This window comes from Salvia hispanica, chromosome 6 (assembly GCF_029641045.1).
Source record: "Salvia hispanica isolate PSC_SH4W2 chromosome 6, Shi_PSC_v1, whole genome shotgun sequence".
Taxonomy (NCBI): Eukaryota; Viridiplantae; Streptophyta; class Magnoliopsida; order Lamiales; family Lamiaceae; genus Salvia; species Salvia hispanica.
Genome location: NC_142697.1, coordinates 32241627 through 32257594, shown reverse-complemented (window position 1 = coordinate 32257594; position 15968 = coordinate 32241627). Strand labels below are relative to the sequence as shown.

Sequence of the window (15968 nt, the reverse complement as noted above, 5' to 3'; positions counted from 1 at the left end):
AAGGTGTTAGTCATATCACATATGCATAAACATATCACATACTGTACTATTTAAAGATTGTGTTAATTTGTTAATTTTGGTGTTAAATAAAAGAGTAAATTTAGTTATTAATTGCATTCCACATTTTAGCCAAGAGTTTTGACTATTGGAAATGTATTTCTTTCAGCTTATTTTGTTGTTGATTTTTCCGGAAAAGCTATTGATGAATGTTTTAAGCACTACAGAGATGAATAAGTATTCTCAAATCACACCAACTGTCAATGTAAAAGTAACAGTTGATTGAAAGCAAACAACACACTGAGAAGAAAGTTTCAATACACAAAACAGATAAATAACAAGTACATGTCAATTGAGTAACTATTAGCTATATACTGGAAACTGAAACTCCCAAATTTTTTTGATAACTGAAACTGTCACACAGCAATTTTTCTGATCATGGAACTGCACCCGGTTCATTGTTATGGTTCATAAGCGGCTTCGATTAACCTCCACAGCAAGAGCCACAGGCAGGAGCTGCACCTGAAGCAGGATTTGTATATTTCAAGTCAATAACGAAAGGAACAATAAAAACGTCGCAGGAAGATTAGTACAAGATGGGGGGGGAGGGGGGCTTACTGTGATCTATTCCTCTAACGTTATCTAATCCACGAGGTGGCCCACGTGGACCACCACCGTATGGGCCACTTCCCGGACCTCCTGGACCACCACCGTCCCATTTCTTGCTGGCACCGGACCCTTTCCGGTAGGCTTCAGACTTCTCCATCTGCACGAGGTAGGGGAGAATGAGGGCATGATTTGCAGTGGAAATGCTAAAGTTTAGCCAGAAGAATAGGATTACCGAAAACATCGTGGCAAAAAAGACCCCAATCATGTTGATAATGGCCCAGAAGAAGTCTGTGATTGTTTTCAGTCGCCATATTGATCTCTTATCTTTGATAACACCTGAAGGGCAGGAAAATTACTAATAAGTGCAGATAGATACAACTATCTAACAATGCATCTACCTAGATGTTACTTTATCTACAAAAAATACTATGGTTTTAACCCATGTTTATTCTCAAACCAAGGGTTCAGCTTCAACCAAATCAGCAACCAGTTTAAACTAAGCAACATTTGTTGGACCTCTCAACTCATTCAACAACTATAGGATTCGCATGTCTCGGTAGATAACAAACAGACCAAATAAAGATCACATCAATGAAGCAGCAAGTCTCTGATAAGGGCAAAAGACTTTTATCAAGCAAACAGGTGAAGATACACAGCATAATGCAAGAAATCAAGGCTCTTCTTGGTATGATGGAATGGAATGAAGATAAGAATAATATTATACTCCCTCCGTCCCGCTTTAGGAGTCCCGGTTGATCAATTTTGGACGTCCCGCTTTAGGAGTCCCGGTTGAGATAAATTAATAAAAAATACCTACAAAGTGTTAAAAGTGGGTCCCAACATCCACTACAACTAATAAAAAAGTGTTAAAAGTGGGTCTCATCATCCACTACAACACTTATTTATTGGACAATCAATTAAAAGTGGGTCCCAACATCTACTACAATATTTATTTATTACACACTCAAACACCTTTTTCTTAAAACATGTGTCCGACTCAACCGAGACTCCTAAAGCGGGACGGAGGGAGTAATTTCTTTGCATTTTCATTCCATTCCCTCCTTCATTCCATCGTACCTAGCAAATTAATAGAACGGAAGTAGGAATCTCATTCCATTTCATTCTACCAAGAAGGGCCTAAGGGTTTTCTGGAAAGTGGAAAATACATGTATGAACTCACAAATAATAGCTGCATTTGTTTGAGGATTTCAATTTTACATCTTCTTGTCCAAAATGGATTAACATCCAAAAAAAGTATGTGTCATATATCTAATTAAGTATTCTTACATAATATTTGCTTCCTACAGTTATAAATGATGTGATTTTAATTTAACATATGAAGTCAAAGTTCTCTCCCACAATTATAAAATAAGAGCTACTTCCCAATACAGAATCGTTAACAATACACTCTTACAAAAATATCTAAGGGGCTCAGTGAGTGATAAGTGCCCTGATATATATCAATAACAAATAAATAACAGTAAAAGTTCTGTTCTTCGATGTGCTAACCCATCTCAAAAACACAGAGGCCAAAAATTCAGTATTTCCACTTAGAATTCTAACTTATTTTAATATCATACAAAAGGCCATGGATCTTGCAAAGTTAGACCCAACAACATATTCTAAGGCGGCTCAGGGAGGAATGACTTACTCAAGAGCTTTCAAATGTGTAAATAACGGTTGAAGGTATGTTCTTCTATGTGGTTATCCCCCACCTAAGACAACACAGGGGGCAAATTTTGGTTTTCCACTCAGATATCCTACGTGTGTATTATTCTTCTAATTTTTTAAGCAAAAAATATACCCTTGACTCAAATTGTAAATCCATGACAATTTGACTGTCGGTTAGCTGGCTCTTTGATGAGAGTCACACACAACCAGAAACTTCAAAATATGAAACAAAACTTGCTATTCAAATCCAAAATTTTGCAATACAAAATTATCCACGAATGAATAAAAAAAAGGCATTTCGTCATCTCTGAAGCGCAATAATCAGACTTTCAATGTCGAATAGATTAGCGGATAAATTAAAGTCCTCGACCGACACCGAAATAAAATTGCCGTAATGATAAAGCTTATCCCAAATTTCAACCAATGAAGCAGCAATTACAGGGATGTTCCGAATTATCGAGCGATCGATCATTTAAGACGATAACAAATCATCACAAAAGAGATTTCTCATCACAAATTATATAAGATGGACATAAACTATCACTCTGATTAACAACAAATAATCAATCATTCTGCACCAAATTCGTGAAAAAAAGGATCGCGAAATACGAAAATTGTAAATAAACATCAAATTAGCTGAAGGATCAGAAGGAAAAACAACGATTTATCAAAAAAAGAGGGAGAAATGCACCTCTCTCGACGTATGCCATGGTGGGAGCTTCAACTATTCTCCGGAGTCTTCCTTGGTTTATTCGCACGCGTGAAACAAATTCATAACTTTATATAGAGGTCGGGGTAGTAATCAAGTGTGACCGACATCACCGCAACACCGCCACGAGATATTTGCAGTTTCGACACGTAAGCAACGTTAGTTGGATCCAATCAGAGCACGCCAAATCAGCAGACTTTTGCCTAGTGGATTTAGTGGATTTTATCAAATTAAACGTCTTTTCATCATTTTCATTACTAATCTAAATCATCAGTGTTCGCATTAACTCAATAAATGAATTAAAAAAAATTAATTAAACAGGGGTCAAGATTCCGTTGTGCAATTCTCTATTGGTAGGGGTGTAAATTCCGGTTATAATTATATCTCAGTTGAAATTTTCAAATTATATTCTGATTGACAGCTTAATTAGTATATGGTGATCTGGGTTGAATTTGAAAATAAAATCAATTTATTAAGTGAAAATAAAGATAAAATTCGAAAAAGAGGGAATCAACATAAGATAGAGAGAAACAGTATAACAAATGGTTATCTTAGATTTCTAGCCAAAAATACAGAGTATGATAAGATAGAGAGAGTATCATAAACATAAGATAGAGGGAAACAATATAACAAATGGTTATCTTAGATTTCTAGCCAAAAATACAGAGTATCATCATCAGTTTGCAACAGTGTAAGAACCCCAAAACTTACCCAAGTTGAGAGAAATCATCATTCATATCTTTCTACACACAATGCACGCAGCAGTCGCTCGTGCGGCCAATGGAAACCACGAATGAATATCAATATCTCGAGAAGCAAAGCTTCAGCAGCAATACAGGATGATGTAAAACCGAGAGAAGAAGCCGTGAGCCATCTTTCTTGGAAGGAATTTGCTTCGTCGTTGGGTCTGAAGTTCTCTCAAATTCTTTAGCTGTGAAACTCATTGCCCATTTCTCCATCTCTTCCCTCACTTCCCATACAGAGCTCTCTGTTTCCCACTCCCATGAGTCCTTCAAACCCAACTTTATCAGAGTTTCGGGTGCCTATATTGAACTTACAAACACTAGTCAGAAGAGCTAAAGTGTTCAGGTTTTATTACTTTCTTTTTTTGTCAAAAACACATGTATAGGTTTATAAGAGACCACTAAATTATGAAACCTCCATTTATATAAGTGATTGATGATTGAATCCTTCGATTAAATTTACCTTCTTATATCACATGAAAAAGTTATGAAGATTTGCAGCATTAGACTTTCCCTACTGAGGTTTCTATCTAATCTGTAACTAAGCTTATGAAGGATCAAACAAGCAATTCGGTTACCTTCACAACTTTCAAGGAATCTGATATTCTCATGGCAGAAAGTGCAGCCTCAAGATTGAGGAAGCGGCCGTCAACCATCCTCTTCAAGACTCTAGTTTGGAAGGTCTTTCCTCTACAAATAGGATTATTTTTCAGATGGGATACATGTAGGACAATAAACCCGCATGAAGAAATACCGACCTGCTGTAATCCCGGAATGGTGATCGGACCTCTGGTGCAGGGATCATCCCCACGAGCAGGGCGCATTCACCCAAAGTAAGAAGAGACGGATGTTTTCCAAAATAAAACTTCGATGCAGAATTTATTCCATAAATGCCATGTCCCCAGTATATCTGAGTATTCCTTATAAGTATTAGTTATATCTAATGAAAGACAAGCAAATATCAACACTCAAAGACTTGAAGTGAGGAACAAGTGGTTATCATAGCTTCATGAATGTGAATATCACAAAGTGAAAACGAGAAAAAATCTACAATGACAATACAAAACAAGAAAAGAGTTGAGCTTTACCTTACACAAGTAAGCACTCAAGATTCTCAATTTCGAAATTCTCCTCTCGAGTGCTACCGCCAGCACCATTTCCACAAATTTCCTCAAAAATGTGCGCTCGTTCTTCAAAAGAGTGTTTTTGACAAGCTGCAAACACAATTAGGAAAAACTGAAAAATCCCAGCACTAGATACTTTTCTTAAACTAATTAGTAGCTATTAACAAACAGCAAAGATTTTTTTTTTTTTTTTAAAGGAGAAAACCACGAATTGATTCACTCAGGAAAAAACACAAACACTTGGTATGCAACTGCAAGCAGAAAATGTAATCCCCAATCACTTTCAAAACTATACCTGCTGCGTAATCGTGCTGCCGCCGCCACGCGCAGACAGCGAGAGGACGGCGCGAGCCACGCCGATCGCGTCGACGCCGAAGTGGCTAAAGAAGCGGCGGTCTTCATAGGCGACGGCGGCATCGAAGAGGTAATCGGGGGCGTCGATGAGCTCGGCCTCGGCCAGGGAAGAAAAGGCAATCAGCTGGCGCCAACGGTGAGAGAAATCTGGAAGGATTACGGAGGAAGTAAGGCGGAGAATCAAGAGAGCGACGGAAAATGCGGAGAGGAACAAATACTGGGAAATGGTTGAGCTGCGATTGAGGGAATAATGGCGTTGTAAGGAGGAGCTCAATTGGTATTTGGTGTTTAGGGGTAATTTATGGTTTGTTGTTGATGTGAATGATATCGATTGAGTGCCTTTGCCGGAGATTGTTGGAAATGGCGGAGCTGCGGCGGCGGAGAAGAATGTAGGATCGGAAAAGTGGTTTGGTCGGACATGGATCATGGATGCTGATGCGAGTAGAAAATATCACCATACTAATAATATTGATGATAATCAATAAATATATTAGAATAAAAAATGGAGTACTTTTTAGGCCATCCGCAACGATATCTCTTATCCGTCTTTTACCGTCTCATCTCTTCACTATTCATGGGCCCCACTATACTTTTCAGCTCGTCTCTTAACTGAGAGACAGCACCTGCAACCCTCCATCTCTTAACCATCTCTTAACTATTCATTCAATTTCATTTTTTTTTAATTCCAACAAATTCAATTAATAAAAACACACTTCATTAAAATAAAATAAATATTACAACTTAAAAGCCTAAAAAATAGAAAAAAATACATAATTTAAAATTCTAAAAAATAAGAAAAGTACATAATTTAAAATCCTAAAAAATAAAAAAAAATACATAATTAAAATACTCTAAATGAAACTATAAAAACTACTCCGCCGGCGAATCATCATCCCCCGAAGTCGGCGGTGCAGCTATACCAAGTTGAGCTCTCATATACTCAATTCCGGCCATATGGGCTGCAACTTGGCCAGGATTCATTTTTGAGAGGTCCGCCATCGTGGCGACTAGGTACATGGACATTAGGGTGTGTGAGCACGTGCCCGTGCCGGAGCCCGAGCCCTCGCCCGCCTGGCTTGGTCCGCCGCGGCCCATCCCTCTCGCTCTCGCTCTCCCCCTGGCTCTAGCCGCCTTCGCCGCCTTGGTCCCTTGCGGCCGACGTCGTGCACCGGAAGAAGACCCCCCTACATCATCGGTTGGTGTGCCCTTACGTGAGGTGTTGCCTTCGCCGCCATCACTAGACGAGTAATGGCCACGCGTCGTGCGCTTCGTGCGTTTCGAGCCCGACTCGACACCGCCAGCCCACCTTTCAAGGTGGTGGACTTGCGACCAAACATCGACAAGCTTGAAATCTTTGCCGAAGTCGTCTTTGAAGACCCGCAACGCCGCTCTCAGAATGTCGGCTCCACTGGCTCCGCTTTGATAATTCACCTCTTCTCCCCTGTATATTGCGCAAAAAATTTTGACATATCTGTCGCTTCGCTCCCAATGACTGCGGAGCATCTTCACGTTGCGGGGAACGGTATTCGTCCGCCTACGTGCATTGTAAACTTCGGTGACTTTTAGCCAAAAACACTTGTGGGTTTGTTGATTCCCGACGACAGGATCGTACGAGACGCTGATCCAAGCGTCGTACAGAGCCAACGTCTCGGCTTGGCTGTATGCATGACGACTGCCGTCTCCCACAGCCTCTGCATCCGCTGCCTCCTCTTCCTCCTCGGCATTGACGCTGAGACTGAGGCTGATCCTGCCAGAGCCGGAGCCGGAGCCGGAGCCTCCACCAATTGGCCAGTCGGGCAAACTGCGTTCGGGCGCCAAAAAATTCTCCGGAATTTGGGATAATCCCGGCGATTGCCCGTACCTCTGGGGGGGAGGGACGATAGTATGCATCCACATAAAAATGTGGTGTTTGGTACGTCGGCGGGGTGGTCGAGCCTTGGGTGCCCGGCGACGAACCGGGAGTACCCAAACAGTGTACATGCTCACCCAATCGTCGAACGAGTTCAAGTCGAACTCGACGGAGCGCCGCCTACCGGAGCCGCCGCCGCTGGAGTTTCCATCGCCGGACATTTTTTCAACAATTTGAGAGTAGTGTTTGTGTGTAAAATGGAAGAGGAATGAGGAATGAGAGTAGTGTTTGTGTGTAAAATGGTGAATGGAGTATGGAGTATATTTATAGAAGAATAAAAAAAAAATTGAAAATTCGACCGTTTTGTTCCCAATTTTTTTTATTAAATTCGAATTTTTCGAATTTATAAAAAAAAAAAAAATTTATTACGTCATAATTACGACGCCCACTTGCGGGCTGGCGAGTGGGCGTCACGCAATGCTCCAGCGCGCGCCACGTGGGCGCGCGCGTCGTCTCGCCAGCTCGAGGCCGGTCTCGCCGGGTCGCGTCGCGCGACGAGATGTCTCGTCTCGTCGAGACGAGACGAGCCTCGCAACGCTGACTCGATGCTGGCTCGTCTCGTCGAGACGAGACCGAGCCCGCGTTGCGGATGCTCTTAGAAGAAATGATAAATAACTTAATACTCCGTATTCAGAAAAATAGACACATTGTTTATCGATGAATAGAAAAAAGGTAGTGAAAATAATGCAGTGGATTGTGGAATTCATGCCCTAAAATAATTTTTTTTCAAAATGTCTATTTTTGGAGAACGGCACAAAATGAAAATAGTTGTTATTTTAAAAAAACGGAGGAAGTACTAATTTACTCTTATTCTTATCATGTATTTATGCTCCAATTTTGATTTATCTTTCAACACATTCTGTAGTTATGATATCTGAATATAGATGGCCAAGATCTAATGCCACATTCATTATCAAATAAATTCTACAATATCATCATAACCGATGTACTCTAAAATGTATCAACTCATATTCAACAATAAGTTACATGTTTGATAAAAGAAATTTCAAGTTTTTTCTGCCAAAATACAAGCAAAACTCTTTGAAGTGCAAAAATCTCATCCCACTCAGTTAGAATAGGAATACAACTAGTTCACAAAAATAAGTTTAATGGCTTCTAATCTACAGTCTCTCTGCATTTCAGTTTACAAAATCATCATCCATGTTCTCTTGGAAAGATGAATCTGAAAGCGTCTACTTTGTACCTTAACTTTCAACAAAATCCCCATAGGGTAACGGTGGCAATGGCGGTCTTTAAAATACACGGGAGCATCTGTGGCTGAAACTACAGAATCGAGCATCGTTGATGAGCGATGGCGATCTTTTCATTCCAATGCTGGGAGGGCTGAGAATAGGGTATGTATGCTATCTCATCTCAACTAAATTTTGTATCTGAAATACAAAAAACCAAAGACATCAAACTAGATTAACGGCTGTTTTACAACGATTGAAACGCTATAAGCAAATAGAGAAAAGCATAATGAAATTAAGGATACAGCGGCATTCATATGCAACAATAAAACTTCTGGCACGTAGATGTTCAAGTGCACTACTATACATCATATACCTCGGGTGTAGTCATAGGCAGTATATGAAACTTCTCCATTTGATTAACTAAGCAAGATTTTATGAAGAAAAAGTATAACAGGAAGAAAAGGAACAAAGACTTGAAAAAGGGTAAATGTAATGTTCAAGCCTAAAATGATCTGAAGAAGGCCTAAAGACAGAGAAAACATGAGACAAACTGACAATAGAAATAATAAACATCAAGATTTAGAAATCAAACTACACGATCGCAGACCAAAATCCTTAATTCGAAGAGTTTGAGAAACGCTATAAAGACGTGGATTCCTTGAAAAGACTCTAAATTGAGTACAAGAACCATATTCCATTAAAAAGGAATTTCAAATTTTGGATTACACTTCAGGCATAATAGTTCTTTCAATAAAAAGGCAGTCTTCACAAAGTAATCTAATAATGTTATACCCAGTTACTAAGTTTTTGCTATGTTAAAACAACTAGACTAGTCATAAATGGCCAAACAACGAGCAGCAACAGCAAAACAAAAAAAAAACATTAATTGTGCACATCAACAAAAGGACTATATATGTGTGTGCTTGCAGAAATACATTACCTGCTACAGAAATAAACTTCAATTCTTGCTCTTAGATTTGGAGGGAATTTTCCCATATGCCATAAGCCTGGACTGAGAAATTTTGAGTTCAGCCTGTTGCTGTTTTCTCTTCCTCTTTCTGGAAATAGTTGCCTCGTCCCCATTCGACTCCACAGGTTGTGATTTTTCACTTCCCACCGCCTTATCCTCCACCTCTTTTCCCTTACCCTCGTGGTGCCTCCCCTTCCTATCCTCATCAACAACCCGAGAACTACTTCCCTTTCGATATTTACTTTCCTTTAGCTGGATAGTCTTGATTCTAGGCACCTTCCATTCCTTCTCCCTATACGGAGCTATCTTCTTCAAAGAGACATACTGATTCAGTTCCTTGTCGTCCAGCGCCAGAATCTCTTCTGAGGTCAATCCAAATCTCTTAGCCTTTACTGGTCTGTATTTGAATCTTGTTTTCAAATCTCCTATGGTGTCCTCATAATCCAACTTATAGTACTCATCCAAGAGCTCCTCTATAACTGCCTTCTCTACTTCACTCGGTTTGTGCTTTCTTTTCCTCTTACTCCCCCTCTCCTTTCGCTCATCGCCTCCATCTTCATCCACCACATCTTCCTCCCCTTTGGCCAACCTATCTTTCATTATCCGTTCTCTTACTGACTTGAACCCTGCACCGGCCTCATCCACCTCGTCCCAACCCTTATCAAGTCCAAGCAACTCATCTTCCTTGTCAAAATCCGGCTTCTCAAGACCCTCCTCGTCTTCATCGCCATCACTCCCAAACTGCGGATCCACATCCTCAGCACCATAATACTCCTCACCGAACGCTTCCTTCATCTTCCTATCATGAGCCACGGGGTCAAATTCATCCTCCAAATCATCCTTATCTAAAAATACCCCTTCCGCCTTCCCAATCCCAGCTACCTCCCTAATCTTCTCCAACTTCTCATTTATCTCTTTCTTCTTCAAGTTCTTCAACCTCTTCAACTCCTCCTTCCTCTCAAACTCTGCCTGCGCCATCCTCTCCTCCTTCCTCTCCCTCTGCGACTTCCTTGCATTGTCCTTCTTCCTCACAGACCCTTCCACTCTCCTCGAATGCCCCATCACCCTGTCGCCAGCATTCTCCTCAAACCTAAAGTTAAACTCCCTCTCGTAATCCTCTTGCTTTTCCACCTCATCCTCGTCCTCCGAAATGTCCACCTCCACATCGCCCCGGGCATTACTTTCCTCATCATACAACCTTTTCCAAAAATATTCCTTCAAAAACATCATTTCTTCATCCAACTTCGTATCCTCCCCAAAATACTTATCCATCTTCTCCCCAAGCACATCATCCTCCTCCTCATCCTCCTCGTCCTTCCCGCTACTCTTCACTCTCAAAAAATCCCCATCATCATCATCACCATCAGTTTCCCCCTCATCCAGAGATTGCACTATCTGCTTCCTCCTCTCCTCCTGCTCTTGCGAATAACTCTTCACCTTATCATCATCATCCCCATTTTCCTCCTCTTCATCACTCAGCTCTGGACCAGCCTCAATCAATTGCTTCGAAACAACATCTTTCAAATACATCGGCTTCCCCTTCTTCTCCTTCTTCTTATTAGAAGAATCCTCGTCTTGATCGCTGTCGTCGGAGTCAGAATCGAACAATTTCGCATCAGGCTCCCTCAAAATCGGGTCTTGATTCTTCACCTTAATCAACGCATCGAAAAATTTGGCGTCGGTCTTCTTACTCGGTTTCGTGAACTCCTCCTCCGACGAGGATTCCTCGGAATCCGACGATTCAACTTTGCCCTGCTTCTTGAGGGCTTCGTACCTGTGAAGTTCCTCTCGCTTCTTGTTGTGCTCGTATCGTTTGGCGAATTCCTGGTCGATTTCGATTTTGGAAATGTCTTCGTCTGAAGAATCTCCGTCGCCGGCGAAGAGCTGTAAACGATCCATTGCCGGAGGATTGAGACTGTCAGCAAAGTCCAGGTTTTTGAATTCAAATTAGGGGTTTTTCTAGGTTTAGGGTTTTAGTGTACAAATTCTGGAGCATGATTTTGAAATCTTGGGTTGTAGGAGAGTAGCATAAAGCCCAAATATAAAGTGGGCTTTTCATCATATGAAAAGCCCATGTCACTCTACTTGCCTAAGATTTTGCAAGTTGGTAGCACTGTAGTATTTAAATTGATGTATATATACTTCGTATTTTCGACGGGAAAGAACTCACATGTGAATATCGCAGTATGCACCCACTGACCCACATGTCATCTTCATATGTTGTTATTATTTCATGTCCCATCTCTGACGGCATATTCACCATGAATATAGGCTTGCTTTAATACTATGTTAAAGTTAAAGAATTGTGATTCTATTCGTTGAAGCATACTTGATATGTAAAGGAGAGATCAACAAAATCTTAATGAGACTCTCTAAAAATCAATATAGTCATTTTATGAGTGACTAACTGGATATGTCAATTAATCTCTTCTTACTACGTATTTTTGATTTGAGACAACTCCCATGAGAATATATCAACACATTGTACACAAACAATTGATTAGCGTATCATGTAATGTTTCCGTTGAAGCCAAGCAACTGGTTTTATATATCAGATGCACAAAATATTGCTGGTTTTGTACAATCAACACTTTGGATCCTATTTGAAAAGTACAAGAATAAATAAAGATTGTACACCAAAACTGGACAGAACTTGAACTGATTGATCACTTGTTATAATATGAAACATTTGATCTAAATAATGGTAAAAGAAAAGAGAAAAGTATAATGACAGGCTAATCTAAGTAGTCTCCTTCTGCTGTTGATGATCATTTTACTCAAAACATCCTTCAAAGTTCAAATCTTAGTCGAATACCTTCCTGCAAACAAACTTGCTCACTCTGGTGGATACTATCAACCATGGTATGATTCCAATCTGTAGATGCATAAAACGGAACGTCAGAAGCCTCGTTCTTATAAAAAAGATCACCGCTTCCACGAAGCAGTGAAAATATATTCTGGCTGGCTTCTCCTATTGGCGTAGTCTTAAACGATCGCAAGAGAGAACCAACTACTAACACTTTTTTTTGGAAAGCAAGTTACTATTCTTTAAATTCAATGGAGTAAGATTTTCCATGCACTTTGAAAAGTAGTTATAGCATCAAAATCAGTGCAGGGCGTAAAGAGGGTGGAAGGGGTTTCAGTACCACAACACTGTCCTTCAAAGAACTTCCTGCTCTCCAAGAAAGCAACCTTCCTGTAAACTCAAGCTCCAATAAGTCAAGAATCAAGGAATTGAAACTCAGACAACAAAGGAAAGACAAGATGGGAGAGAAGCACTACCAAAAGGGTGCACGAGTTGATCGGATATTGTGGCCACGGGTATCTTCCAGAACCATAAAATCAGCACAAAATACGTAAATACCTGCACAGTAAACTCCAACAGTCTAAGTATTTTGAAAGGTTGATCCTGTGAGCAGCATTTAAGAGTTAAGTAATGACCTTTGATATCATCAAGTGTTTTCCATATGCACTAACTGACAACTTCATATCCTTCTCTTTCATCTCTAGATCTGGATAGGATGGTACAACAAAAACTTATGAACTTGAATTTTCTGACATGCAATACATCAATGCAATTAATGAAGCATTAAAGGAGTCAAAAGATTTTTAAGAAAAAAATGAAAACAGAGAAGCTGAGAATGACATGTAAATATGGCCAGCAATAAATATATAAATAAGAATGAAACAAATAAAAGAAGAATGTGCCTTAAACATATGTGCAATGGAGGGTCAAGAGAGCTGCATCTAGGCCAGAGACGGCGCTTGACATATCAGGATTATCCATTTAAAGTTTAAACATAAGAATTGGATAGACTTGACATAAGGCAAACAGCAGAATGACGAAATGGTGCTCAGACTTTCTTGCAAAACAGTCTATAAGGTACACATAGTGAAAAGATGTCGAGAGATGATAATTTGATTCAGATCGCCTACCACCAACCAACAACAGATTACAGGTGGAACCATGTCAATGAAGGCCGTGAAGATGATGAATTTGTTTATTTTTATCCAATAAGAACTAGCATGGATCAAATGAACTAGTTCACATTCCTTAAGTTCAGTGAAATTTCAAATCATTATAGTGCTTGAATTAAGACAAAAAGTAACAACTGCTGAAGTCAAAATTATGGAAATATTAGAAGCAAGCAAATAAATCAGTGATTGAGTAATTTTGAGAATGCAAAGGATCCCGATAAACAAGCTTCTTATGGATGCATGTTATTAACTTATTACATGCATTTCTCAGTCTGAAACATGTAAGATATTATGATTCACATGGCATTTAATTATACAAAAACTGCAAATGAGATAACCAATGCTGAACTTTAAGGAAAATCATTTTCTAAAAAAGAGAACTGGGAAATAAATTATATCCTACATCTTGCAAGTTCCTTCTCCTTTGCAGCTGCTGTTCTTCTTAGTTTTGCAGCTTGCGCGAACGTTGAAGGCCTGAAAAAAATGACTGGCAAAATGAGTATCCATACCCAATAACAAGATTACAAGAGAACTTCAAATGAAAGCAGCACTAATTTTCAATGTAATCTATAAATTTCTGGAGGCTCAACTGATTGATTAACCAGTTCCACAAATGGATATCGTAATCATACGATGCTTTCCAAAATGAATAAGCACTATGATGGTCTGAATCCAATTATATTCCTATCTTCATTTCATATAATTCAAAGTATTGTGAGTACATGAAGAGAATGTGTACTTTACTAAGTAATAGTACTAATCTAATGATCATATATATCATCAATCCAAATAATATATGGCTTCTCTGGAAAATAAGTGAATTTCAATAACTTAAGAGAATTGATCCCCCAGCCAATTATAATAAACTTGCATTAATAAAAGAAGATGAAATCATGCATGAAATCGGGCATTATTTATCAAAATCACAACCAACGCAAGCTCATAATTTTACCATAGAAATACATATATATGCAGAATCGTACTTACTGCGACAATGTACTGGCCTCTTTCAAAAGCTGCTTGATTTCGCGTCGCAATTTACCGTCCAAATTTTCGCCGGATCCTTTCTGTGTGACCCAAAAATATATGTTAACATATCAAAATCATATGTATTTTCTCGAAATGCCATGAATTAATTAGATAAGCTCCCAAAATCGGAAAAGCGAAATCAATTAACTCCGCCGAAATAGGAAAAGAAGAAGAAAACCTTGTTTTTTTGGGAATCGATATACTTAGATACGAAGTGGAAAGCAAATACAAGGATGAAAATCACTGGAGCTGCAAACGATTTCCTCTGCTCCGTTTGAATGTTTTCCATTTCTTCGATTTATCTGGCTTTGTGTTGCCTCTTTTTTTCCTTCAAATTTGTGCGAAACAGTTATACTGTTCATTGGCTTAAACGACGTCGTGGGCAGGTCAAGTTGATCCAACATTACTTTATTTCATAAAATAAAAAAAAGGATGTTCAAATTTCATGTATGCTAAAATTTTCCGGGTAACTTTTAAAAGTTATGAGACCCCCAAAAAAATACTTATTCCGCCTCACTTAAATACATTTTCCTTTTTGAAATATCTCATTCTAAATAAAACAATTCTAAATATATAAATATCATTTTCTCTATTATTCTCCGTCTCTTACTTTATTTTCTCCACTTTACTCATAAACAATAATACATAAAATCTCGTGCCGAATTATTCATGGGCGGACCCAAATGGAGGTAACTAGGGGCAAGCCCTTAATGAATTTATTTTGTAAACACTTTTCTATTAATTTTTTTTGAAATTTATTAATGTTTAATGTAAATTATTGTGTAACGGACTTTACAAATGACGAAAATTGTCTAAAAATATATATAGAAATAAAAATTAGAAATCTCAAACCCTATCCCTAAAATTACTAATGTCCCACTTAGAATGGGATAGTGGAAGTATTTCAAGATAGGAATGGTATTGTTATTTTTGACAAATCCATATGGTTTATTCAAAACACATTATAAGAGAATCTCCAATGGTAGGCTAGCCGAATTTCGGCGAAAAAATCGGCGTGGGCTAGCCGATCGCGTGTGGCTGGCCGATGCGCTGGCCGCCATTGTGGCGGCCCGATCGGCCAGCGATCGGCCAGCGCTATTTTTTAATTCTTTTTAATTCTTTTTTTTAAAAATTTTTTTAATTCTTTTTTTTTTAATTTTTGAAAAACAATATAAACGCGATTTTCTCTATCTCTAAATTTCTGTACAAGGAGACCCTCGTTCGGCTAGCGGCAAACTATAACGGATTCAAGGCATACTAACAATTTTTAATGTATTTTTTTAATAAATTAGTGAGGAGTAGAGTGGGGCGGTGGCTCGTGTGTGGAAGCCTGGATTTTTTTTATTATGTAATTTTTTGGATTTTTAGTTAATGTACTTTTTTTAAAAAATAAAATTAATGAATTTTCCCGTATATGTCTCGTAAATTTAATTCGGTAATTTAATCGTGATTTTAATTCCGTAAATGTAGTATATTTTGAATTATTTTTATTGCGGCTAGCCTATGGCTGGCCTAAATCTGATGTGGCAGGTAGATTTTTTAGTGCTGCTGACGTGGCAGGGGAAAGAATGGCTAGCCTATTGCTGGCCTATTGCTTGCCTATGTACCATTGGAGATGCTCTAAGAGCATCCACAATAGAAATCGGCCAGCCACTCTCTCTCCCTGCCACGTCACCAGCACT

The 15968-nt window shown here is 39.0% G+C and overlaps 4 protein-coding genes across 5 annotated transcripts; all 4 read right to left on the bottom strand.

The window, feature by feature from the left end:
- Nucleotides 1-279: 279 nt before the first annotated feature.
- On the bottom strand, nucleotides 280-3101 carry LOC125204127 (uncharacterized). Its single transcript, XM_048102690.2, has 4 exons — nucleotides 2969-3101; nucleotides 839-942; nucleotides 616-763; nucleotides 280-519 (listed from the first exon to the last, which is right to left on the bottom strand). Exons 1-4 carry the CDS (start codon nucleotides 2985-2987, stop codon nucleotides 482-484), a joined length of 309 nt encoding a protein of 102 aa, XP_047958647.1. The 5' UTR covers nucleotides 2988-3101; the 3' UTR covers nucleotides 280-481.
- On the bottom strand, nucleotides 3064-5696 carry LOC125204126 (uncharacterized). Of its 2 annotated transcripts, XR_007173495.2 has the most exons (6): nucleotides 5149-5696; nucleotides 4818-4943; nucleotides 4488-4639; nucleotides 4308-4419; nucleotides 3698-4029; nucleotides 3064-3189 (listed from the first exon to the last, which is right to left on the bottom strand). XR_007173495.2 is itself a non-coding variant. In XM_048102689.2 (5 exons), the coding sequence occupies exons 1-5, from the start codon at nucleotides 5632-5634 to the stop codon at nucleotides 3787-3789; spliced, it is 1119 nt and encodes a 372-aa protein (XP_047958646.1). In that variant the 5' UTR covers nucleotides 5635-5696; the 3' UTR covers nucleotides 3523-3786. The 2 variants fall into 2 exon arrangements, 1 of the variants encoding a protein (XP_047958646.1); XM_048102689.2 differs by lacking the exon at nucleotides 3064-3189 and having other exon boundaries at nucleotides 3523-4029.
- Nucleotides 5697-8063: 2367 nt separating this feature from the next.
- Nucleotides 8064-11252, bottom strand: LOC125204125 (uncharacterized). The gene is made up of 2 exons (XM_048102688.2): nucleotides 9250-11252; nucleotides 8064-8507 (listed from the first exon to the last, which is right to left on the bottom strand). The coding sequence occupies exon 1, from the start codon at nucleotides 11176-11178 to the stop codon at nucleotides 9268-9270; it is 1911 nt and encodes a 636-aa protein (XP_047958645.1). The 5' UTR covers nucleotides 11179-11252; the 3' UTR covers nucleotides 8064-8507; nucleotides 9250-9267.
- A 670-nt stretch (nucleotides 11253-11922) lies between these two features.
- LOC125207718 (protein GET1-like) lies at nucleotides 11923-14623 on the bottom strand. Its single transcript, XM_048107184.2, has 7 exons — nucleotides 14465-14623; nucleotides 14245-14324; nucleotides 13661-13731; nucleotides 12721-12791; nucleotides 12562-12643; nucleotides 12426-12475; nucleotides 11923-12154 (listed from the first exon to the last, which is right to left on the bottom strand). The coding sequence occupies exons 1-7, from the start codon at nucleotides 14573-14575 to the stop codon at nucleotides 12083-12085; spliced, it is 537 nt and encodes a 178-aa protein (XP_047963141.1). The 5' UTR covers nucleotides 14576-14623; the 3' UTR covers nucleotides 11923-12082.
- Nucleotides 14624-15968: the final 1345 nt, after the last annotated feature.

Bases quoted from the DNA above. Each gene is read 5' to 3' on its own strand.
- LOC125207718 (XM_048107184.2), bottom strand. From the start codon at position 14,575: ATGGAAAACATTCAAACGGAGCAGAGGAAATCGTTTGCAGCTCCAGTG. The intron at 12,644-12,720 runs GTCATTACTTAA...TTTACTGTGCAG, and splicing joins AACACTTGATGATATCAAAG to GTATTTACGTATTTTGTGCT. The intron at 12,155-12,425 runs GTACTGAAACCC...ATGCATCTACAG, and splicing joins CTTTGAAGGACAGTGTTGTG to ATTGGAATCATACCATGGTT.
- LOC125204126 (XM_048102689.2), bottom strand. From the start codon at position 5,634: ATGATCCATGTCCGACCAAACCACTTTTCCGATCCTACATTCTTCTCC. The intron at 4,944-5,148 runs GTATAGTTTTGA...TTGTGTTTGCAG, and splicing joins GCAGCACGATTACGCAGCAG to CTTGTCAAAAACACTCTTTT. The intron at 4,420-4,487 runs GTCGGTATTTCT...TCCTATTTGTAG, and splicing joins CCATTCCGGGATTACAGCAG to AGGAAAGACCTTCCAAACTA.
- LOC125204127 (XM_048102690.2), bottom strand. The intron at 764-838 runs GTAATCCTATTC...TACCTCGTGCAG, and splicing joins TTTTTGCCACGATGTTTTCG to ATGGAGAAGTCTGAAGCCTA. The intron at 520-615 runs GTAAGCCCCCCT...ATCCTGCTTCAG, and splicing joins CGTTAGAGGAATAGATCACA to GTGCAGCTCCTGCCTGTGGC.
- LOC125204125 (XM_048102688.2), bottom strand. From the start codon at position 11,178: ATGGATCGTTTACAGCTCTTCGCCGGCGACGGAGATTCTTCAGACGAA.